This window comes from Aotus nancymaae, unplaced genomic scaffold (genome assembly GCF_030222135.1).
Source record: "Aotus nancymaae isolate 86718 unplaced genomic scaffold, 86718_ANA_hifiasm-v0.15.2.pri h1tg000030l, whole genome shotgun sequence".
In the NCBI taxonomy this organism is placed as follows: domain Eukaryota; kingdom Metazoa; phylum Chordata; class Mammalia; order Primates; family Aotidae; genus Aotus; species Aotus nancymaae.
Genome location: NW_026988443.1, coordinates 29,077,942 through 29,103,580, shown reverse-complemented (window position 1 = coordinate 29,103,580; position 25,639 = coordinate 29,077,942). Strand labels below are relative to the sequence as shown.

At 41.8% G+C, this 25,639-nt stretch overlaps 1 protein-coding gene across 1 annotated transcript in view; it reads left to right on the top strand.

The window, feature by feature from the left end:
- Window positions 1-25,639, top strand: part of RFWD3 (ring finger and WD repeat domain 3) — a 50,713-nt gene that overhangs the window by 4,170 nt on the left and 20,904 nt on the right. The window contains exons 2-6 of the mRNA XM_012437519.2: window positions 1,112-1,736; window positions 15,069-15,265; window positions 18,245-18,315; window positions 22,052-22,246; window positions 22,334-22,425. Of these exons, the coding sequence (XP_012292942.2) occupies window positions 1,114-1,736; window positions 15,069-15,265; window positions 18,245-18,315; window positions 22,052-22,246; window positions 22,334-22,425 (1,178 nt within the window). The 5' untranslated portion in view covers window positions 1,112-1,113. The remainder of the gene's footprint in view (window positions 1-1,111; window positions 1,737-15,068; window positions 15,266-18,244; window positions 18,316-22,051; window positions 22,247-22,333; window positions 22,426-25,639) is intronic.

Here is a 25,639-nt window from a genome sequence, read left to right as displayed (position 1 = left end):
GGGCGGTGGCTCATGCCTGTAATCCTAGCACTCCGGGAGGCCGAGGCAGGCGGATCACGAGGTCAGGAGATCGAGACCATCCTAGCTAACGTGGTAAAACCCTGTCTCTACTAAAAATACCAAAAAAGAAATTAGCCAGGTGTGGTGGCATGCTTCTGTAGTCCCAGATAGTCAGGAGACTGAGGCAGGAGAATCACTTGAACCCATGAGGCAGAGGTTGCAGTGAGCCGAGATCATGCCACTGCACCCCAGCCTGGCAACAGAGCTCGACTCTGTCTCAAAAAGAAAAAAAAAACTAGGTGGTAGGGAGGCACGGTGGCTCAATCCCTTTGTCCTGGCACATGAGGAGGCGAAGCCAGACATTGGAGACCTGTTTGGGCAACATAGGAAGCCCTCATCTGTATCACAAAACCAAAAAAAAAAAATTTTTTTTTTTTTTTTTTTTTTTTTTTAAATTTAAAAACTAGGTGGTAGTTTTCAAACTGTTGTTATGGAATTGAAGATGGGAAACATAATGAAAAGAACATAGGTGCTTAATATTTGTCAAATAGACTAATGATGGAATTAGAAATGGAAAACAAAAATAATGATAGGATAAAGTTTGTGCAGCCTTTTTGGAAAAATTAGGTAGACTTTCATTTTGAGTTAGTAACTCAGTTAAATTTGCACGTGTGAGATTTCTCTCTTTGTCCTTTGTAACTGTTAATGCTGTGAAAGATTTATATTGCCTGCTAAGATTAGATACAGCATTATATGTATTCGATTTTGGTAAATGTCCATATTCAGCTTGAGACAGAGAACTGCAGCGTGTCTGAGAGATTACTTTTAGACCCAGTAGTTTAATCCCCTTGGTTAATTATGACTATCATTACAGGACTTCATGTTTTCTAAGGGCAAACTGGAAAACTGGTTATAAATGCTTGTTGTAGAGAAGAAAGTCAATTACCAAACACTTCTGACTTAAGTAGTTAAAATCCTCTCTTGAAGCTTCTCAGTCTTAGCTAAGAATGATCTTAAACATAAATTCAGAAAGAACTAAATATGATTCTGTCAGCTACATAGCATGTTTTATCTATTTCATTAATACTTTTTACAAATATTGTTTCTCTAGTGATGGCTCAGGAAGCAATGGAATATGATCTTCAGGAACAGTTAAATCATGCTGCAGAACAGCCAGCTCCTGCTGACATGGCCAGCAGCCAAGGGGGACCAGCCCTCCTCCAGCTTGTTCCTGCTAATGTGCTCAGCAGCCAAAGGAGACCACCCATCCTCCAGCCATCTCCTGCTGAAGTGGTCAGTAGCCAAGGGGAACCAGTCACGCTCCAGCCTGCTCCTGCTGAAGTGGCCAATAGCCAAGCAAGAACACCCCCGCTCCATCCTTCTCCTGCTGAAGTAGCCAATAGCCAAGTGAGACCACCCGTGCTCCAGCCTGCTCCACAACTGTCCATTGACCTGACGGAAGAAGTCGAGGTCATGGGAGAAGACAATGTGGAGAACATCAGTCCAGGGGCTTCAGAACAACATAGGCAGGCTTTTGCTGCTAATCACAACATCCGTGCATCTTCATTGCATTCAATGAGCGGCTTCATCAGTGGGCTACAGAGACTTCATAGCATGCTGGAATTCCTGCGACCTGCCTCTTCAAACCACAGTGGAGGGCCAGTAAGAACAAGAAGGAGGATATCTGCTTCACGGAGGACAAGAGCCGGAGGATCTCAGAGGACAGACAGTGCCAGGTAAATAAATACATGGATAAGTTCGTGATCATTGCTGTACTAGCAAATATGAAACTGAGGCTCTGCCATTCAGGGACTGACAGTGTGACTTTTGGCAAGTCAGATAACTTCTGACCCCCATTTTTTCATAAGTCAAATGGAAATAAAAGTGCTTGCCTTATTTCACAAAGTAATGAGGGGATAAGTTAAACTTGTGTCTTGAAAACTAGGTGGTAGTTTGTTGGCAATCTCTGTAGATGAGCTGTTCTTCAGATTGTGTCTTGTACACCACAAATTATTTCTTAATTTGCAAGTCCACTCCACTCACCCAAATTCATTATTCACTGGCACTCCACTTAGAGGCACAGTTAATGTTCTTTCATAGTCTTTGCTGTGAACTTGCCTCTTGAACAGCTTAGCTGTCAAGTGTTGACACAGTTATTATGAAGAATAACAATTGTCTATATCCTGTCTGGTTTTTTGTTTTAAAACTGAGTCTCACTCTGTCACACAGGCTGGAGTGCAATGCCGTGATCTTGGCTCATTGCAACCTCCATCTTTCGGTTCAAGCTATTCTTCTGTCTCAGCCTCCCAAGTTGCTGGGATTACAAGGGTTTGCCATCATGCACAGCTAATTACCCTATCTGTTTTTCCAACTTGTTTATTTTATTTCACATTTGGTCTTCTAAGTGTTTTCAAAATGCTTAGAAATTTAATTCAACCTTTAATTTGTGTGTGAAGGAAACTGGTACCTGAGAGAGGGCTTTGTTCAGGGTCTCATAGCTATAGCGTAGAAGAGTTAGGACTGGTATCGAAACCTGATCTGCCTTGTTTTCTACACAGGCAAATGGAGGCAGCATCGATCAAATCCCTTTGTTTTCTCTTTCTTCTTTTTCTTATTATTTATGTATTTCTTTTCTTTTTTTTTTTTGAGACAGAGTCTCACTGTGCTGTCCAGGCTGGAGTGCGGTGGTGCAATCACAGTTCACTGCAGCCTCAGCTTCCCTGGGCTCAGGTGATCTTCCTACCTCAGCCTCCTAATTAGTGTGTGCCACCATACCCATATTTTCTAACATTGTGAAAATATTGAGATGATACTAAAAAGTAGTAGCTAGGTGATCCATTACTCATGTTTTACAAATGAGGAAGCTGATGGGATAATTTGTGATTTGATTGTGATAAGGCTGGAATTGGAAATGCGCCTTCTAAATCTAGATTCAGCATCCTTTTTCATGGATCCTGCTGATTTTATGTTGGGGCTTGCCATGACTGTAGCTCCAGTCTGTGTGTAGTACCCATGAAGGATGACAGGTGCCCAGTTCTGTGTTGACAAGTATTGCCAAGCATATTACTCTGGATTTTTTTGTTTTTAAGGCAAGAGTCTTGCTCTGGCGCCCAGGCTGGAGTGCAGTGGCGCGATCTCAGCTCACTGCAACCTCTGCCTCCCGGATTCAAGTTATTCTTGTGCCTCAGCCTCCTGAGTAACTAAGATTACCAGTGTGCACCACCAGGCCCGGCTATACTCTTGTTATTTTAAGATGTCTTGACTCACATTATAAAGGCAGGGTAAGATTTCATACATTTGTGTTAGAGGTAAAGGCACCTTATGATGCAGTCTGGGGACCCTGCCAAAGTAAGTGGGCTAACTTTCCATGGCTGAGAATTGTGAGTGGTGTCTCCAGGAACTGGCTCTCAGGAGGCCTCTTGCAGTAGTCCTCAGTCTTGCTTATCCATGCACTCATTCTTGTTGGGGGACACAGAGTGGATTCCTCTTGGTCAGGCACACTGACTTGTATTAACCAACTCATGGGTGATACTTATAAACCAGATGCCGACTTACAAAGGAAAATAGAACCACCAGAGAGCCACACAGAAGCCAGACTCTAGTCAGAAAATTGATTGATGTGGCTGAGCTTGGTGGCTAACACCTATAATCCCAGCATTTTGGGAGGCCAAGTCAGACAGATCCCTTGAGGTCAGGAGTCCAAGGCCAACATGATGAAACCCTATCTGTACTAAAAATATAAAAAATTAACCGGGTGTATTGGCACACACCTGTGGTCCCAGCTACTCGGGAAGTTGAGGCATGAAAATTGCTTGAGCCCAGGAGGTGGAGGTTGCAGTGAGCTAAGATCTTGTTACTGTGTCCAGCCTGGGCGACAGAGTGAGTCTCTGTCTCAAAAAAAAAAAAAAAAAAAAAAATTGCTTGTAGAATCTGCTCAGGGAATGATTTATACAGAATGTAAATGTCGAAAGATGTCAGTCAAGCTATTTGGCAGCCATAAATCTGTCTCCACAAAGGGAATAAACCTAAAGGTCTAAAAGGTCAGGAAATGTGCAATTAATTGGAAAAAACGTGAATTCTGGAGCCAGATAAATGTCATATTAAAACTTTTTTTCCTAAAATATGGGCTTTCCCAGGACTAATTTACTTGTAACTTCTGAATTTCTTGAGATGAATTTCTCAGTGTGATGTTTGACATTTACTCACCTGACACACTGTCCCTTGGCCACGTGTTGAAAGCCTGGGCCAAGGTGAACAACTTTTGACTCAGAGTTGGCCAAGAAGCCAAAGCTACAGAAAGTAGTGAGCTTTTTTTCCCAACAGGCTTAGCTGAGGTCACAAACTCCTTTCTTGTTTGTTTGAGGCAGTTTCATTCTGGCTGCTTGGGTCATTCATCAAATAGTGATAACACTCCTCTGTGTGATAGACTAAAGTTTGCCCTAGATATAGTGGTGAATAACACAGATCACAATACTTGTTGTCATGGAGCGTGTGGAGTCTAGGACTACAGAGGGTAAGGAAGGAGCAAAATATATTTAATTCAAAGGTGATAAGTGCAGGGAAGGAGGAGGATTTCTTGGGTTCTAAATCTGTTCCCAGGGAGAAACCCTAGCACTACTTCCTATTGGTTTTCATAGTTCCCCTTTCCCGTGTTCTTGCCTGACTTTGGAAATTCTTTGCTACATAAAAGCAATATTAAAGTGATTTTTTTTTTTTTAAATCGTCTATCACTTTTTTACTGGGTTCTATGTAGAATGTTATTGATACACATGTCAACAGCCTAACTCTAGTATGTATTCAATTAACTCCTCATAAAAATGCTTTTCTTTTTTTTATTTCTTTTCTTCCTTTTTGTTTAAAATGCTTTTCTTATATGTTTATTCTCATGGTAGCTATAGCTGCTGTTCACTCAGAATCTCAAGAAATGAGTTGGTAAACTTGGTTAGCACCGTTTAAAAAGAAAACCTAGCCGGGCGCAGTGGCTCATGCCTGTAATCCCAGCACTTTGGGAGGCTAAGGCAGGCAAATCACCAGAGGTCATGAGTTCAAGACCAGCTTGGCCAACATGGTGAAACCCTGTCTACTAAAAATACAAAAATTAGCCGGGGGTGATGGCAGGCGCCTGTAATCCCAGCTACTCGGGAGACTGAGGCAGGAGAATCGCTTGAACCCAGGAGGTAGAGGTTGCATTGAGCCGAGATCTCGCCACTGCACTCCAGCCTGGGCCACAGGGCAAGACTTCGTCTCAAAACAAAAAAGAACGCCTGTAATCCCAGCACTTTGGGAGGCCGAGGCGGGTGGATCCACGAGGTCAAGAGATCGAGACCATCCTGGTCAACATGGTGAAACCCCGTTTCTACTAAAAATACAAAAAATTAGCTGGGCGTGGTGACTCGTGCCTGTAATCCCAGCTACTCAGGAGGCTGAGGCAGGAGAATTGCCTGAACCCAGGAGGCGGAGGTTGTGGTGAGCCGAGATCGCGCCATCGCACTCCAGCCTGAGAACAAGAGCGAAACTCCAGAAAACCCAGGTGATGTCAATGAAAATGGTGCAGTAAGGAACACAGAGAATTATCTCCATAAAAGCAGTGAAACAGCTGGCAGAAATTTGTCAGAATCAACTTTTTCGTAATTCGGGAAACCAAATGCTTATAGCAATCCAGGGAATGATTATTAAAGAAAAACAGCTGCATCTCAGTGAGCTCTGTGGCATTCCTTATTCTTGTCCCCTTTTCCAGCTCCTTGGTAGTCTTCAAAACCACCTGCCTGTAATCTTAGTAAAAACCAACAGCCTGGCAGGCACCAGAGGAAGCAAAATGAGATTGGAGCACCTTCAAAGCCTCATTCCCAGAGAATTATCTTTATGTCACCTGTTTGGTGGTTCTTTGGAAAACCCTGCCTGCAAGACTACTCCTGACTCAGAGCAATGCTGAGTGTGAAGTTAAAAGTTAGCTGGGAGTAGTTGTGTGTACTTGTGAGCCTAGGGGCCTTCTTAAAGTTGTCTGTTTCTTTTCATCTACACTGCTACCACTCTTGCCTAAGTCTCTGTGACCTCTGGTCTGGACTCTCACAATAGCCTCTACACTAGTCACCTAGCTTGTCCTCTTGCACCCCTACAGTCTATTCCTAACGCAGAAGAAACTCCTTACCAAGGCCCATAGGCCCTTTAATGATGATGTCCTGCTGATCAGTCAAACCCATGATCAGGCCTTTATCTTCCCTGGGGCCTGCCTGAGACAATGGTTATTCAGTGGGACAAACAATAGACTAACCAATAAGAGGGAAAGGAAAAGCTAGGAATGAGATCAATTCAGTCATATCTTCAGGCTGCACTTCTAAGTCTAGTTCTCTTGCTCTTACATCTGCATTACTTCCTCAACTGAAGTCTTGAGCCCCTCAGTCATCCGTAAGCGTTGACATCACCTTCTTTTAAATTCCTATTAATGGTGATATTTTGGCCTCTTCCCATGAATCATGAAATTTCTCAGGGGCATCAAGGATGTGGGCGCAGTGGCTATAATCCCAGCACTTTGGGAGGTTGAGGTGGGTGGGGCAGATTGCTTGTGCTCAGGAGTTCAAGACCAACCTGGCCAATATGTTGAAACCTTGTCTGTACAAAATATACAAAAATTAGCTGGGCATAGTAGTGCATGCCTGTAGTTCAACTACTTAGGAGATTGAGGTGAAAGGTTCCAGTGAGCCAAAATCATGCCACTGCACTCCAGCCTGGGTGATAGAGCCAGACCGGTGGATCCTTTCAAAGTTTTCAGTTTACTTTGTCCAGATTCAGTTGAGGAATCACTGGCAGCTATCATCTTAAATTTTTTAAAATTTTTTTAACAGATTTCCCCCACAGCTAAGAGTCATACAACAAAATATTCCTTTTTTTTTCTGAGATGGAGTTTCGCTCTTGTTGCCCAGGCTGGAGTGCAATGGTGTGATCTCAGCTCACCACAATCTCTACCTGCCAGGTTCAAGCGATTCGCCTGCTTCCACCTCCTCGCCTCCCAAGTAGCTGGGATTACAGGCATGCACCACCATGCCCAGCTCATTTTGTGTATTTTTTAGTAGAGACGAGGTTTCTCCATGTTGGTCAGGCTGGTCTTGATCTCCCGCCTTCAGGTGATCCACTCACTTCGGCCTCCCAGAGTGCTGGGATTACAGGCATGAGCTACCATGCCCTGCCCAAATTTTTCTTTTCTTTCTTTTTTTTTTTTTTTTTGTTTTTTAATTTGCGAGGCAGGGTCTCACTCTGTTGCCCAGGCTGGAGTACAGTAGTGTAATCATGGCTCACTGCAGCCTGAGCTCCCCAGGCACAGGTGATCCTGCCTCAGCCAAGGAAGTAGCTGGGACTAAAGGCACAAGCCACCACATCCAGCTATTTTTTTGTTTTTTTTTTAGAGATGGTGTTTCATTAAAGTACTGAGATGACAGGCGTGAGCCACTGTGCCCAGCCTTATTTCTTAAATGATAAAACTTGAAAGATGGGCTGCAGAATAGATATTATGTTAACAGACATGAAAATAACAATCACCTTCAGAGCTCTTGGTTTACTGGGTGCATTGTCAATGAGCAGTAAATATGTTTAAAGGAATCCTTTTTTCTGAGTAGTAGGTCTCAACAGTGGGCTTAAAATACTCAATGAATACTCAGAAAGACTTGCTGTAAATAGATAAGCTGTTATCCAGGCTTTGTGGTTCCATTTATAGAGCACAGACAGGAAGTTTAGCATAATTTTCAAGGACCATAGGATTTTTAGAACAGTAAAAGAGCTTTGGCTTCAGCTTACGTCACCAGCAGCGTTAGCCCCTAACAAGAGAGTGGCCTGTCCTTTGAGTCTTGAAGCCAGCCATTAACTTTTCTCTAGCTGTGACAGTTCTAGATGGCATCTTCTTCCGATAGAAGTCTGTTTCATCTACATTGAGAATCTGTTTAGTGTAGACACTTTCATCAGTTGTCTTAGCTAGATCTTCTGGATAACTTGGTACAGTTTCTGTGTCAGCACTTGCTGTTGCTTCTTGTAATTTTATTTTATGGAGACAGTTTCTTTCCTTAAATTTCATGATCCAGGTTCTGCTTGCTTCCAACTTTTCACCTGCAGTTCCTCACTTCTCTCAGCTTTCACAGAATTAAAGATAGTTGGGACCTTGCTCTGGATTGGGGATTGGCTTAAGGGAATGTTGTGGCTGGTTTGATCTTCTATCCAGACCACTAGAACTGTCTCCGTATCAGCAATAAGGCTGTCTTATCCTTCATGTATTCACTGGTGTAACACTTAATTTTCTTCAGGATCTTTTCCTTTGCATTCACAACTTGGCTGTTTGGTGCAAGATGCCCAGCTTCTAGCCTGTCTCAGCTTTTGACATGCCTTCCTCACTAAGCTTAATCACTTCATCTTACTGATTTAAAGTGAGAGATACCTGACTCTTCCCTTAATTTGAACACTTAGAGGCCATTGTAGGGTTATCCATTGGGCTAATTTCAGTATTGTTTTGTCTGAATAGGGAAGCCCAAGGAGAAAGAGAGAGACAGGGAAATGGCTGGTTGGTGGAGCAGTCAGCATACACAACATTTACTGATTAAGTTCATCTTATATGGGTGTGATTCTTGGCACACCAAAATAATTTTACAATAGTAACACAAATAAAATTGACCTCATGTCACCACAACAGATACAATAATTATGCAAAAGTTTGAGGTATTACAGGAATTACCAAAATATGACAGACAAAAGTGAACACATGCTGTTGGAAAAAATGGCATCAATAGATTTGCTCAGTGTAGAATGACCACAAACCTTTAATTTGTATAAAACGCACTATCTGCAGAGTGCAAAATAAAGCACAATAAATTAGGTATGTCTATATACTTTTGAAATACATTAGTATTAATCCAAACTAGATTGTTATAAATGAAAGTATTAATTGTAATCTTAAGGACAATTGCTAAGAAAACTTTAAAATATGTAGCAAAAAATGACAAGATAATTAAAATGGCATACTAGGAAATATTTAACACAAAAAGGCAGTGATGGAAGAATAGAGGAACAACAAACACATAAAACAAAATGGGCCAGGCGCAGAAACGATTATAGGCTCATGCCTGTAATCTCAGCCTTTTGGGAGGCCAAGGTGGGTGGATCACAAGGTCAGGAGTTCGAGACCAGTCTGGCCAACGTAGTGAAATCCTGTCTCTACCAAAAATCCAAATTAACCAGGTGTGGTGGTGTGTGCCTGTAATCCCAGCTACTCAGGAGGCTGAGGCAGGAGAATTACATGAACCCGGGAGCTGGTGGTTGCACTGAGCCAAGATCAAGCCATTGTACTCGAGCCCAGGTGACAGTGCAAGACTCTCCAAAAAAAAAAAAAAACAACGAATAGCAACATGGCAGGCAAATTCTTACCAGTAATTATGTTAAATGTACATGGATAAACATTCTAATCAAAAGGCATAAATCAGCAGCATGATTTTTTTTAAGTGACCCAACTAAATGCTGTCAACAGGACACACTTTATATTCAAAGATATTAATAGGTTGAAAATAAAAGGATAGAATAATATATACTACGCAAACAATAATCAGAAGAGAGCTAGGGTTGTTATACTAATACAGATTTTAGGATAAAAGTTGTTATGAGTCAAAGAAGGACATTATATGGTAAAAGTATCAATCTGTCTACAAGGTATAACAGTTAAAAACCTATGGCTGGACACCGTGGCTCATGCCTGTAATCCCAGCACTTTGGGAGGCTGAGGCAGGTGGATCACTGATGGTCAGGAGTTTGAGGACCAGCCTGGCCAACATGGTAAAACACCATCTCTACTAAAATACAAAAATTTGCTAGGCGTGGTGGCACATGCCTGTAATTCCAGCTACTCAAGAGGCTGAGGCACAAGAATCGCTTGAACCTGGGAGGCGGAGGTTGCAGTGAGCTGAGATCGTGCCACTACACTACAACCTGGGCAACAGAGCAGGACTCTGTCTCAAAAAAATAAATAAATAAACCCTTTAGTGCATCTAACAACAGAGTCCCTAAAGGGGCTGACAAAATTGAAGGGAGAAATGGGAAGTTCACTAATAATACTAGGAGACGTCAGTACTCACTCAATACTCCACTTTTTCCCTTTATTTTATTTATTTATTTTTTTTTGAGACAGAGTCTTGCTCTTGCTCTGTCACCCAGGCTGAAGTACAGTGGCACAGTCTCTGTTCACTGCAACCTCCGTCTCCTGGGTTCAAGCGATTCTCCTGCCTCAACCTCCCGAGTATCTGGGACTACAGGCATGCGCCATCACACCCAGCTATTTTTGTGTTTTTAGTAGAGAGGGGATTTCACCACATTGGCCAGGCTGGTCTCGAACTCCTGGTCTCAAGTGATTCACCTGCCTTGGCCTCCCAAAGTGCTGGCCTTACAGGCATGAGCCACCGGGTCCAGCCAGTACTCCACTGTCAATATTGAGTAGAACACCTAGACAAAAAATTAAGGAACTGGAAGACTTGAGCAATAGTATCAAACTATGAAACCAATTAGGTCTAATAGACATTTATAGAACATTCCACTTAACAACAGCAGAATACACCTACTTCTCAAGTACACGTGAAATGTTCTCCAGGATAGATCATATGTTAGGCCATAAAACAAACCTCAATAAATTTAAAAGGATTGAAGTTATATGAAGTAGGCCGGGCACAGTGGCTCGTGCCTATAATTCTAGCGCTTTAGGAGGCCGAGGCAGGAGGATCACTTGCGCTCAGGTGTTCCGAGACCAGCCTGGGCAACATAGTGAGACCTTATCTCTACTGAAGGAAAAGAAACGCTAGGTATGGCACCACATCCCTGTGGTCTCAGCTACTCAGGAAACTGAGGTGGGAGGATCACTTGAGCCCAGGAGGTTGAGGCTGTAGAGAGCCATGATCTTGTCACTGCACTTCAGCCTAGGCAACAGAGTGAGACCCATTCTCAAAAACAAACAGCAAAAAAGAACTTATATGAAGTATGTCTCTGATCACAGTAGAATAAAATTAGTTATCAGCAACAGAAAGAAATTTAAGGAATTCACAGATAGGTGGAAGTTAAATAACACACTCCTAAATAATCAAAAGAAGAACAAGCAAAACCCAACAGAGGCAGGCAGAAGGAAATAATAAAGATTTACATATAAGTAAATGAAATAGAGAATAGAAAAATGAGAGAAAATGAACTAATCAAAAAGTTGGTTCTTCTAAAAGATCAACAAAATTGACAGACTGACCAAGAAATAGAGAAGACTCAAAGTACTAAAATCAAGAATGAGAGAGAGGACATGACTACCAAATAGAAGAAAACTTTTTTTTTTTTTTTTTTTGAAGACAGGGCGTCACTCTGTCTCCCAGGCTGGAGTGCAGTGTGCAGTGGCATGATCACAGCCCACTGTAGCCTCTATCTCCCAAGCTCAAGCATGCCTCCCCAGTAGCTGGGCTCACAAGTACACACAACTACTCCCAGCTAACTTTTAACTTCTTTTGTAGAGTTAGCATCTCACTTTGTTGCCCAGACTGATCTCGAATTCCTGGGTTCAAGCCATCCCTTCCCAAGTGCTGGAATTACAGATGTGAGCTGCCTTGCCCTCCAAGAAAATAATAAGGGAATATATATATATATTCTAAACAAGGTCACACTCTGTCACCCATGCTAGAATACAGTGGCGTGATCACAACTCACTGCAGCCTCAACCTCTTAGGCTCAGGTGATCTTCTCACATCAGCCTCCTGAGGAGCTTTGACTGCAGGCACACGCCACCACACTCAGCATCCCTTATAAATTCTATCAGACGTTTAAAGAAGTATAATAGTAACACCAATACTTCATAAACTCTCATAAAATATGGAGGGAACTTTTTTTTGTTTTTTTGAGATAGAGTCTCTCTGTTGCCAGACTGGAGTCCAGTGGCGCGATCTCGGCTCACTGCAACCTCTGCCTGCTGGGTTCAAGCTATTCTCCTGCCTCAGCCTCCTGAGTAGCTGAGGGATTACAGGCGCACGCCACCACGCTAATTTTTTTTTTTTTTCAGTAGAGATGGGGTTTCACCATGTTGGTCAGGCTAGTCTCGAACTCCTGACCCCATGATCCACCCTACCTCAGCCTCCCAAAGTGCTGGGATTACAGGCATGAGCCACTACCTGGCCAAGGGAACATTTCTTAACTGATTCTTTGAGGCCAATTTGCTTTAGGAAAGCAAGATTGGTTCAATATACACAAAAACAGTTGAGGAAAATACTAATACAATAAAGGGGGAAAATGAACATTTCAGTAGAAACAGAAAAAGCATTTAACAAAATCTAAAACCTTTTTATGTTGAGTAAAAGCACTCAACAAACTAGAAATAGAAGGGAACTTAACCCTATAAAGGGCATCAGTGAGGAACCTGCAACTAACATAATAAAAGGTCAAAGACTGAAAGCTTTACCCCTAAGATGAGAAACAAGGCAAAGAAGTCTGTTTTCGCCACTTCTACTCAACATTATACTGGAGGTGCTACCCAGGGCTTTTAGGCAAGAAAAAAGACATTCAGAGGGAAGCATTAAAACTATTGTTAAGTGACATTATTTTGTATTTGTCATCAAGTTGTGAAAGAAGCCAGATGCAAAAGGCCACATATATTATACACTGCATATGAAATATCCAGAATAGGCAAATCTATGAGACAGAAAGTAGATTAGTGATTCCCAAGGGCCCGGGGAGAGGAGGAGGGGGAAATGACTGCTTATGGATACAGGGTTCCTTTTATGTGTAACAAAAATGTTTTGGAACCAGATAATGATTATGCTTATGATTACATAACCTAAAACCACTGAACTGTACACTTTTAAATTATGGATTTTATAGTATATTAATTATATCTCAATTTCCAAAAAAGAAAAGCAACTTGATTGTTATTTCTTATTTTGGTTTATTGACATTTCTGTTTTTAAAAGGGCAAAAAAAAAATCTGTGTATTGAGTTGGACACTGAGTAGTGTTTGTTTTGTTCTAGTTAGCATTCAGTCATCTTTTTTTTTTAGTAGAAGTTCCTAATTCATCAATAAATTGCAGCCAAACTATTAGAAATAAAAATTTGTCTGTGTAAGCAGCCCCCAACAATGTTTCTGGGTAATAATCAGTATTTTATTTAGTGTCATAATTATTAAAATTATAGTAGGTCACCTGTCAGTAATTTTTAGCGAGGTGGTATGTTTTAAAGTTTGGAATGCCTTTTTATTAAAAAAAACAAAAATTTTCCCCAAGACAATCTCATTCTGTCGCCCAGGCTGGAGTGCAGTGGTGCCTTTTCAGCTCCCTGCAACCTCCACCTCCTGGGTTCAAGCAATTCTCCTGCCTCATCCTCCTGAGTGGCTGGGATTACAGATGTGTGCCACCATGCCTGGCTAATTTTTATATTTTTAGTAGAGATGGGGTTTCACAATGTTGGCCAGGCTGATCTTGAACTCCTGACCTCATGATCCGCCCACCTTGACCTCCCACAGTGCTTTGATTACAGGGATGAGCCACTGTGCCCAGACTTAAAAACATTTTTTTTAATAGAGATGGTGTCTCGCTATGTTGGCCAAGCTAGTCTCAAACTTCTGGCCTCAAGCAGTCCTCCTGCCTTGGCCTCCCAAAGTGTTGGGATTGCAGGTGTGAGGCACAACACAATTTTTTTTCTTATTTTATTATTTTTTTGAAGATGGAGTCTCACTCTGCTACCCAAGCTGGAGTGCAGTGGCATAGTCATAGCTCACTCACTGTGGCCTCAAACCCCCAGGCTCAAACGATCCTCCTGCCTCAGCCTCCTGAGTTTTTTGGATGTTGTTGTTGTTGTTGTTGTTGTTGTTGAGACAGGGTCTCACTCTGTCACCCAGGCTGGAGTATAGGCACCATCATGACTCATTGCAGCCTTAATCTCCCAGACCCAAGCAGTCCTCCCACCTTGACCTCCCAAGTAGCTGAAACTACAGGTGCACGCCACCATGCCTGGCTATACTGTGTATTTTTTATAGAGATGGGGTTTCACCATGTTGCTCAGGCTAGTCTCAAACTTCTGGGCTCAAGTAATTCACCCACCTTGGCCTCCCAAAGTGCTAGGATTACAGACATGAGCCACTGCATCTGGCCTTGTGTGTGTGTGTGTGTGTGTGTGTGTGTGTGTGTGTGTCCCTATATCCTTCCTCAGGAACTCTTGTGGTTTTTAATATAAAGTTTCATTAATTTGGCTGGGTGTGGTGGCTCATACCTGTAATCCGAGCACTTTGGTAAGCTGAGGCAGGTGGATTATTTGAGGTCAGGAGTTCGAGACCAGCTTGGCTAACAGGGTAAGACCCCGTCTCTACTAAATATAAAGTTTCACTAATTCTGTGACACAAGTGACCTCAAACTCCTTGACTCAAGCTGGAGTGTGATTTGTTATTCCAGGAGTTAGGGAAACTGAGGTACTGCAGTGGTTATTTTAAACTCAGCCAGCCAAGATAGATTTGGAGTGTTAGATTTGGCCCCAGCTCTTCTCATCATCCTAAGTTATTTTTTTGATGTCAAATTATGTTTTTTATCTTAAACTCACATTATTTAAATTTTAAAAGAAAAAGACTGTCCTAAAATGAAAGATGAAGAAATCACAGAATCCAGACCCTGTACTGTATTCCAAAATACCTTGGTCTAGGTGGCTGCAATAGCAAACATGAGGCCATATTTGGGCAACAAGGCCCTTTTTCTTCTTGCTCACCCTCCCTTTTTAGCTACCCAATACCAGCATACAGATTGCTGAGTTGTGTCCTTTAAAGATATTGACAATATGGCCAGATGCCAGTGAATTAGAATTAGCTTTTAACAGAAGGATCAAGCTCCTATGTGGGCTAATGTAGCAGTGGTTGAGTGGTAAAAGATAATATCGAGGAGGCCAGTCTCCCCTTATGTGCTATTCCTGCGTCGGCTTTCAAAGGCACCATTTAATGGCCTGGAGATGGGTTGAAGTGATAGGATTTACTTCAAATCACTGTAGATTGTTTTTGTGATAATAGTTCATTGTACTGTAATTCCATTGTCTTCCTCTGTACATAGGTTGAGAGCACCATTGGATGCTTACTTTCAGGTGAGCAGGACCCAGCCTGACTTGCCAGCTACCACTTCAGAGACTAGGAATCGTTTCTCTGATGATTTGGAGTTGTCTAGTAGTTCTGATTCTGACAGTGACAGCTCTACAGAGTACGGAGAGGTTGTTGACCAGACAGAGGAATCTGGAGCTGTCATTTCAGAAGGTCAGTATTTTATCCAGGTTTGGACTCAGAAGTCTAAAATCCATGAAGCTTAAACTTCAGAAGGCTAGAAGCTCTAGATTTGTGCTTTAACACTTTCCCTTTTCTCCCCTAAATGTTGTGGATTCCCATTTTATAGTATAGAGCCTTCACTGGCCGTAATAGAGAGATGATTTGATCTGACTTACAGCTCAGTGTAATTTGTGACCCAGTGAGTCAGTCACTTTGTGATGGCATTTTATATTCTCTTTCGCTTTTTTAGACATCTGAGAAAATAGATTTCTTTTTTTTCTTTTTCTTTTATTTTTTGACAAGGTCTGGCTCTGTTGCCCAGTGACAACTAGAGTGCGATGACAACAATCTCGGCTTACTGCAACCTCTTCCCTTAGGCTCAAGCCATCCTTCCACCTCAGCCTCCCAAGTAGCTGGGACTACCAGCACACATCACCAGACTGGCTAATTTTTTTAATTTTCTGTAGAGATAGGGCTTTTCCATGTTGCCCCAGCTCTGGTCATAAACTCCTGAGCTCAAGAGATCCACCTGCCTCAGCTTCCCAAAGTGCTGGGATTACAGACGGGAGCCACTGCACCTAGCCTAGATTCTTTATTTTAGAGAAGTTTTGTTAATTCAGCCCCCTGTTTAGACTGACACTTTCAAGTCCGAGTATGTTAGGTGTTATGCAAGTGGAACTTTATTTAACAGTCATAGGCAGAGACCCCCTAAAGTAGATGTCCTGCTTACATTAAAAACTTTCTAATCCCCAGAGGGTGCTCTTTCAGTATATTTTTTCACTGAAAGAATATTCTTCGATTATGAGTTGAAATATAATAAATCTGTAAGTTCGTATTTATATAATTTTCCAAAACCTCATTTGTCACTATCATAAGTTGTTAGAACCTCAACTCATTACTCCAAAAACTAGTAAATAATCAAGAATATGTTAGTATTTTGACTTCCTGTATAAACTGTATTTAGGACAACCAGAGAGTTGATGAAGTGTATGTTTTTTTGTTGTTTATTTATTTGTTTTTCTGAGACAGGGTTTCACTCTGTCCGCCAGGTCTGAGTGCAGTGGCGTGATCACAGCTCACTGCAGCCTTGACCTCCCATGCTGAAGTGATCCTCCCACCTCAGCCACCTGACTAGCTAGGACTACATGTACGTGCAACCATACCTGGCTAAGTTTTTGTAGGGATGGGTTCTCCCTATGTTACCCAGGCTTGAAAGTTTTCTTAAATAAAAAATTTCAGCTGATTGCAGCAGAAGCGATAGAAAAGTCGTCATTTTGTAACTCCTGATTAAATGATATATCTAGGCACAGATCATCAGTGGATCCTAAACCAGTAGGTTGCAGGGTTGATGGGTTTCTTTTTAATACAGGAACCAGGATGATACCACCTGAACCCATTGGTCAATCTTAGCATCTCAAAAAAATAGGACAAGACCATATGTGCCTCTTAATGTGCTGTAATCTGAAATATGCCACTTAGGAAGTACTGTACATACACACATACCAGCCCCCCTCCCCCACTGCCAAAAAAAAGCCCTGAATCTACTCAAGACTCTTTTCTGATAACCAGTTTGCATTGTCTGTAGAAAAAGGGGTAGAGGAACAAGGTAAATAATGCCTCAGAGATGTCATCAATCATTTACATTAAAAATGTAGAATGTTTTACAAATGGAACATCTTTCTAGATCTAAATGTATATGGAAGTTTAACATATTGTAAAGGGAATATCTCAAATCAGTGAGGACAATTTTTAATGTTTTATATAACAGTAAACCAGCATAGTATATGATTCTACTTATATAAAATGTCCAGAAAAGGCAAGTCTAAAGAGACAAGATTAGTGATTTCCTGGGGCTACAGGTGCAAATGTGAAGTGACTAAATGGACATAAAGGATCTTTGTGGGCTGCTAAAAATATTTTAAATTGGGTTATGGTGATGGTTGCACAGTGCTACATATATTGTATGTAAAAGTTAAACAATTTCAGGCCGGGCTTGGTGGCTCACACCTGTAATCCCAGCACTTTAGGAGGCTGAGGCAGGTAGATCACGAGATCAAGAGATCGAGACCATCCTGGCCAACATGGTGAAACCCCATCTGTACTAAAAATACACAAATTAGCTAGGCATGGTATCGTGCGCCTGTAGTCCCAGCTACTCGGGAGGCTGAGGCAGGACAATCACTTGAATCTGGGAAGCAGAGGTTTCAGTGACCCAAGATCGCATCACTGTGCCCCAGCCTGGTGACAGAGTGAGACTGCATCTCAAAATAATAATAAAAAGTTAAACAATTTCATGAAGAAGCAGTCAGCCAAATCCAGGATGTGTAGGACATTTCATTAGACAAATGATCTGACAAATCATTGACAGAGAGGGGAAAAAATGGGTGAGGGGGAGTTGTAATAGAATGAAAAAGACTTAAGAGACATAAGCTCATTATGGATACCTTTTTTGGATTCTGATTGGAATAAATCTGTAGAAAGCAGCTTTAAAACTGTTGGTATGGATGCCTGGGTATTCAGTGGTATTGGAGGACTGTTGTTAGGTATAATAATTATACAGTGTTTATGTTAAGAAAAAGAATTTTTATCAGTGTTTGCAGAACTTTTTGCAAGTGTAATGACATTTTAAGGTTTGTTAAGTATTCCAACCAAAAGAAAATAATGGAATGAGGGCTTAGGTGGAACAAGATTGGCAAAATATTGATTATTTTTTCAATTGAATGATGGGTACTTGTGGCTTACCTATACTGTTCTGTCTACTTTTATGTATGTTTGGAAATATTCAAAATAAATTTTTAAAAATAAATTCACTGACGGTACCTGGAGAAATTGTCATATCTTTTGCAGGAGCACTGTTAGTTAGAAATGGGAAGCTGTAGTGAGTCAGGCTCACTCTTGCTATCTTCTCATACCTGACGTATCTTATTTTGTATTTTCCCTATCCTGTCATTTTTGGAAATGACTTGGCAGAGCAACTAGCAGGTGTCTCAGCAGAGCAAGAAGTTACATCTATCAATGGAGGTGAAACCCTCCCCAAACAGGTAACATGAACATCATTTTACTTTATTTTTTATTTTATTTATTTATTTTTTAATTTTATTTGAGACTGGGTCTTACTCTCACCCAGGCTGGAGTTCAGTGGTGCAGTCATAACTCACTGTAGCCTCAAACTCCTGGGCTCAAAAGATCCTCCCACTTTAGCCACCTGAATAAATGGAATTACAGATAATACCATCATACTCAGCTAAATTTTTTATTTTTTGTAGAGACAGGGTCTCACTATGTTACCCAGCTGGTTTAGAACTCCTGGGCTCAAGGAGTCCACCTGCCTCAGTCTCCCAAAGCATCGAGATTATAGGCATGAGTCACCATGCCCAACCTGAATATCCTTTTAAATAAAAGGTTTGGGTTTTTGGCCAGGTACGGTGGCTCACGCCTGTAATCCCAGCATGGGAGGCCGAGGTGATCACATGAAGTTGGGAGTTCGAGACCAGTCTGGCCAACATGGTGAAACCTTGTCTCTACTATCAGGCAGAATATGATTAGTAGGTGATAATTTTTAGTTTTAAAAATAATGGGCCAGCTGCAGTGGCTCACACCGATAATCCCAGCACTGTGGGAGGCCAAGGCAGGCTTATCATCTGAAATAACAAGTTCAAGACCAGCCCGGTCAACGTGGCAAAACCCCATCTCTACTAAAAATAGAAAAGTTAGCTGGGTGTGGTGGCTGGTGCCTGTAATCCCAGCTACTCAGGAGGCTGAGGTAGGAGAATTGCTTGAACCTGGGAGGCAGAGGTTGCAGTGAGCCAAGATAGCGCCAGTGCACTCCAGCCTGGGAGATTGAGCAAGACATCATCTCAAAATAATAATAATGGCCGGGCGCAGTGGCTCACACCTGTAATCCTAGGACTTTGGGAAGCCAAGGTGGGTGGATCACCTGGGGGTCAGGAGTTCGATACAAGCCTGGCCAACATGGTGAAACCCCGACTCTAGTAAAAATGCCAAAATTAGCTATGTGTGATGGCATGTGCCGGTAGTCCCAGCTACTCAGGAAGCTGAGGCAGAAGAATCACTTGAACCCAGGAAGCAGAGGTTGCAGTCAGCCGAGATCATGCCACTGCACTCCAGCCTGGGTCACAGAGCGAGACTCCATCTCAAAAAAAAAAATAATAATACTTATACATCATTGTCCTCAATATGAGTTATTGACATCTGCTGTGAATTCTGCCAATCTCAAAACATCATTTATCTACTTTTTGCATATTCTGTATGCTCTTTGTGTTTTTATTTGAGTCTGGCTCATTTTTCCCAGCTTTTTACATCTTAGCTTTCTGTTATCAGCACATAAGGTTGTATTTTGTTCTTATTAATAGCTGCATGGCATTCCATCATACAAATAAATTTTGAATTAATTCTTCCCTTATCATGTAAAGCATGGTTGGTGTATGGTGGCACACGCCTGTGTTTTCTTAACTTCTTGGGAGGATAATACTTTTTTTTTTCCCAGATATAAATCATGCTACACTGAACTTTTTTTTTTTTTTTTTTTCTTTCTGAGACAGGGTCTCATTCTGTCCCCCATGCTGGATGCCAGTCATAGTTCACTGCAGCCTCAATCTCCTGGCCTCAGGTGATGCTCTTACCTCAGCCCCCTGACTACTTGGGACTTCAGGCATGTGCCACCACACATGGCTAATTTTTTAAATTTTTAACAGAGACAAGGTCTCACTGTGTTGCCAGGCTGGTTTCAAACTCCTGAGCTCAAGTGATCCTCCTGCCTTGGCCTCTTAAAGTGTTAGGATTGTAGACATGAATCACCACATGTGGACTTCATGGAACAATCTTTTTTTTTTTTTTTTTTTTTTTTTTTTAATAATAGAGATGGGGTCTTGCTATGTTGCCCAGACTGGAGTGCAGTGGCTATTCACAGGCGAGATCCCACTACTGATCAGCACGGGAGTTTTGACCTGATCTGTTTCTGACCTGGGTGGGTTCACCCCTCCTTAGGCAACCTGGTGGTCCACCGCTCCCAGAAGGTCACCATATTGATGCCGAACTTAGTGCAGACACCCGATCAGCATAGCACACTATAGCCTAGAACTCCTAGGCTCAAGCGATCCTCCCACCTCAGCCTCCCGAGTAGCTGGAACTACAGGCATGCGCCACCACACCCGGCGAAACAATCTTAAATAATTGTCTTAGAAAATATTTGTGACTATGATCATGGGATGCATAATAGTTTCAGTCAGTGACAGGCCACATGTATGATGGTTGTCTCTTAAGATTATAATACGAGGCCGGGCACAGTGGCTCATGCCTGTGATCCCAGCACTTTGGGAGGCCAAGGCAGGCAGATCACTTGAGGTCAGGAGTTTGAGACCAGCCTGGCCAACATGGCAAAACCCCATCTCTACTAAAAATACAAAAATTAGCCAGTCATGGTGGTGTGTGCCTATAATTCCAGCTACTTTGGAGGCTAAGGCAGGAGAATCACTTGAATCCAGGAGGCGGACGTTGCAGTGGGTGAAGGTCACACCACTGCACTCCAACCTAGGCGACAAAGTGAGACTCTGTCTCAAAAAATATATATATAATATATATGTATAATAATACCACATTTTTATTGTACCTTTTCTGTGTTTAGAAACACAAATACACTTACCATTGTGCTACAGTTGCCTGCAGTAATTGGTACAGTAACATGCTATACAGGTTTATGGCCTAAGTATATAATAGGCTATACAGTCTAGGTTTGTTTAAATACCTCTGGGATCATTCATTGACAAAATCGCCTAAGGCTGCATTTCTCAGAATGTATTCCCATTGTCAAGCAATGCACGGTTGTATATCCATGAGATATCTCTAGTAGAGAGATTGCTATGCCAAAGGAAAGATATATGTGTTTTAATTTTCATGGATAATACCAAATGGTGCCACTTTATATTTAAGGCAACAGTATATAAACAAGTCCATATCTCATTTACCCTTAACACTGCTTGGTGTCATCAGACATCAATTCGTACCAATCTAATAGATGAAAATGTTCTCTTTAATTTACATTTCTTTTCTTTTTTTTTTTTTTTGAGACGGAGTTTCGCTCTTGTTACCCAGGCTGGAGTGCAATGGCGCGATCTCGGCTCACCGCAACCTCCACCTCCTGGGTTCAGGCAGTTCTCCTGCCTCAGCCTCCTGAGTAGCTGGGATTACAGGCACGCACCACCATGCCCAGCTAATTTTTTTTGTATTTTTAGTAGAGACGGGGTTTCACCATGTTGACCAGGATGGTCTCGATCTCTTGACTTCGTGATCCACCCACCTCGGCCTCCCAAAGTGCTGGGATTACAGGCTTGAGCCACCGCACCCGGCCTAATTTACATTTCTTTATAAGCAAACACTTACCGACCATTGTGTTTTCTTGTAAGCTGTTTATATCCTTTCTTTGTTCTCTTTGTTTTCCTCCGATACACATGAGCTAAATATTTTATAGCTGCTATATCTTTATATGGATAGCTGCTTTTCTTTGTTTGAATGAAGGAAAAAGTATCCAAGAATTTTGTAAGCTCAAAGAGTAGTGTAGTTTTCATAGCTTATATTATATTTTGCCACATTGCATTCTAGAATGACAAGTGATTCATAGGTGTTTCAAGTTTTCTGCAGCCCTTTTAATTACATTTGTATCACCTTTTTGCACTTTTGTTCATTTCTTAGAGTTGCACATCTTCTTCAAGATTGATTTTACATTTTCTCTAATTCGAATATACTCTGATATCCATCTAGCCATCTTCCCAGAAGTCCAAGCCTCTGCCACCTTCTGCTTCTGTGGATGAAGAAGAAGGAGACACTTGCACAATATGTCTGGAACAGTGGACCAGTGCTGGGGACCACCGGCTCTCAGCATTACGCTGTGGGCATCTCTTTGGGTATAAGTGCATTTCCACGTGGCTCAAAGGACAAGTACGAAAATGTCCCCAGGTAAGGACCATAGGTAAGGACACACTAACATGTTAAGTCAGGCAAATTCCTAGAACCACTCTAATTATGTCCTATTGGATTCTTTAGTGCAACAAGAAAGCCAAGCACAGTGACATTGTTGTTCTTTATGCCCGAACCCTACGAGCTTTGGACACCACTGAACAGGAACATATGAAAAGGTAGGTGGTGAGAGTATGCCTGGCTGGAATGTTCCCTTTTGGTTCATTGTAGGTACATCTGAAAAAGGATATACGAGTCACTCGTAGTAAGGTTTTACTTGACCTGTGACTTGGATCTCTGGGGATCCTTGGCAGTCTGTCTTATGTTGTTATTTATAATTCATGTCTGATCATCTTCAGAAGAAAGTCTGCATCATTTGCCTTACATATAGCATTAAACATACAGCATTAAACAAGGATCTGGCACATTACTTAACTGTTGCCATTTTTGCTTCTCATCTCCCTGAGTCCCCCAGCAGTTCTCTATACAGAAAATTCTTTTTTTTTTTTTTTTTTGAGACAGAGTTTTGCTCTGGTTACCCAGGCTGGAGTGCAATGGCGCGATCTCGGCTCACCGCAACCTCCGCCTCCTGGCTTCAGGCAGTTCTCCTGCCTCAGCCTCCTGAGTAGCTGGGATTACAGGCACGCGCCACCATGCCCAGCTAATTTTTTTGAATTAGTAGAGACGGGGTTTCACCATGTTGACCAGGATGGTCTCGATCTCTTGACCTCGTGATCCACCCGCCTCAGCCTCCCAAAGTGCTAGGATTACAGGCTTGAGCCACCGCGCCCAGCCCAGAAAATTCTTTAAGTGAAGCTTTGTACATACAGTGCAATATAAAAAATTACCAGGATTTTGGAAGCACGTAAACAGTTGCTAGTAACACCACTCAGTATATGCTTCAAAAATACTAAAGAATGTACGCACCATTGAGAGAGGTGCAGGGACATGGATTCTCTTACACTTTACTGGTTAGGATGTACACAGGCAAAGTCATTTTGAGACGTCCTTGGAAATGTGTCTCAAAAGCCTTTGATCTAATAATAATTGCTCAGGCAGTTGTTCTAAGGAAGCATTAAAGGGTGTGTACAAAGATTTACTTAATGACACTCCATTTAGCATTGTTGAAAATCCAAGGGAAGAGGATTGCTTAGTTGAGTGAACGGTAGTGTGTGCCTGGACGGAATGCTATACAGTGTTGAAGTGTGTGTGTGTTGTCCTGTGGAAGCATGTTAGTAGTATGATCACATTTTTATGAACTAGAAAAAGAAAACACAGCTGATGCGATGGCTCACTCCTGTAATCCAGCACTTTGGGAGACCAAGATGAAAGGATTGCTTGAGGCCAGGAGTTCGAGACCAAACTGGCCAACATAGCGAGATCCTGTCTCTATTTAAAATTTTTTTTAAAAGAAAGAGAAAAATACTATAGGTAGTCACCGTACAGATTGTTTTAATTTTCTTCCTTGTTTTTACTCATTTATTCCAACCAGTACTCACTTACAGCATTTTTAAATAATGGAAGATGTATACAGAGAGGAATTTCGTTGAATAGGCAAAATCTATAGTTGTGGCTGTTAATGGGTGATTATATTTAAAAACAGTTCACTGATTGCAATAGTCAATTATTGTACTCTCCAGCCTCCTTAGAAAAAGTGAAGAATTTCGAAATGCCAATACAGACTAATAAAACAAACAGCCTTGTACCCAATTTTATCAAATCTTTATATTTGGCCACATTTGCTTTGAGCCTTTTTGAAAAGAAATAGGCTGAGTATAGTGGCTCATGCCTATAATCCCAGCACTTTGGAAGGCTGAGGCAGGAGGATCGTTTGAGACCAGCATGGGCAACATTGTGAGACTTTGTCTTTACCAAAAGTGGAAAGAATTAGCCAGATGTAGTGGTGCATGCCTTTAGTCCCAGCTACTCAGAAGGGAGGATTGCTTGAGCTCAGGAAGTTGCAGCTGCAGTGACCTGTGGTCATGCCACTGCACTCTAGCCTGGGTGACAGAGCAAAAAAAAGTCTAAAAAAAAAAAATAAAGATAAATCCGTTGACCAGGTCAAGAAGGAATAAAAGGAAATAAAATTTTAAAGAAGGAGTAAATTATAGATATAGAAGAGCCAGGCGTAGTGACTCACGCCTGTATCCAGCACTTTGGGAGGCTGAGGCAGGCAGATTGCCTGAGCTCAGGAGTTCAAGACCAGCCTGGGCAACATAATGAAACCCTGTCTCTACTCAAAATACAAAAAATTAGCTGGGCATGAGGGTGCATCATTGCTACCCCAGCTACTCAAGAGGCTGAGGCACGAGAATCACTTGAATCTGGGAGGTGGAGGTTACTGTGAGCCAAGATTGTACCACTGCCCTCCAGCCTGGGCAATAGAGCAAGACTCTGTCTCAGAAAAAGAAGAAGGAACACTAGAAGCCTTCCTGTGAACTAAGTTCTCCTTGATTTCATAGGTAACTGCTTTCGTGAATTAGGTGTTCATTCCCAAGAGTGATTATGTATTTGATCAACTACATATGTATTTGTAAATTATACATAGTATGATTTAGAAAGTTTTTATACTTTATGCAAATGTTACGTTAGATTATAATTTTTTCTTCTGTAGTTTGCCTTTTTGCTTAATATTATGTTTTGGGAGTATATCCTAGTTGATACACGTGGCTCTAGTTTTTTTCATTTCAGTTTCTTGATAGTATTCTAGTTCTCTAGTCAAAATTTATCTATTTGTATTTTATATTGGTAGACATTTAGGTTGTCTCCAGTTTTTGTTAATATCAGCCATGCTGATGAGAGTCAGGTCTAGCAATGGAATTGCTTTATTATAGGGTACATTTATTTCAGCTTTACCTAGATATTGTCGAATTACTCTTGTTTAAAAAAAAAACGAGAGATTTCTCATTTTTCTATACCCTTACCAATTTTATTTGTTTGTTTTTTTGTAAGACAGTTTCTCTCTTATTGCCCAGGCTAGAGTGCAATGGATTGATCTCAGCTCACCACAACCTCTGCCTCTCGGGTTCAAGCAATTCTTCTGCCTCAGCCTCCTGAGTAGCTGGGATTACAGCTGTGCACCACCACACCTGGCTAATTTTGTATTTTTAGTAGAGACGGGTTTCTCCGTGTTCTCAGGCTGGTCTTGAACTCCTGACCTCCGGTGATCCGCCCACCTTGGCCTCCCAAAGTGCTGGGATTACAGGTGTGAGCCACTGCACCCAATCCAATTTTATTTTTATTTATTTATTGAAATAGAGTCTAGCTCTGTTGCCCAGGCTAGAGTGCAGTGGCGCAATCTTGGCTCACTGCAACCTCTGCCTCCCGGGTTCAAGCAGTTCTCCTGCCACAGCTTCCCAAGTACCTGGGACTATAGGTGTGTGCCTCCACGCC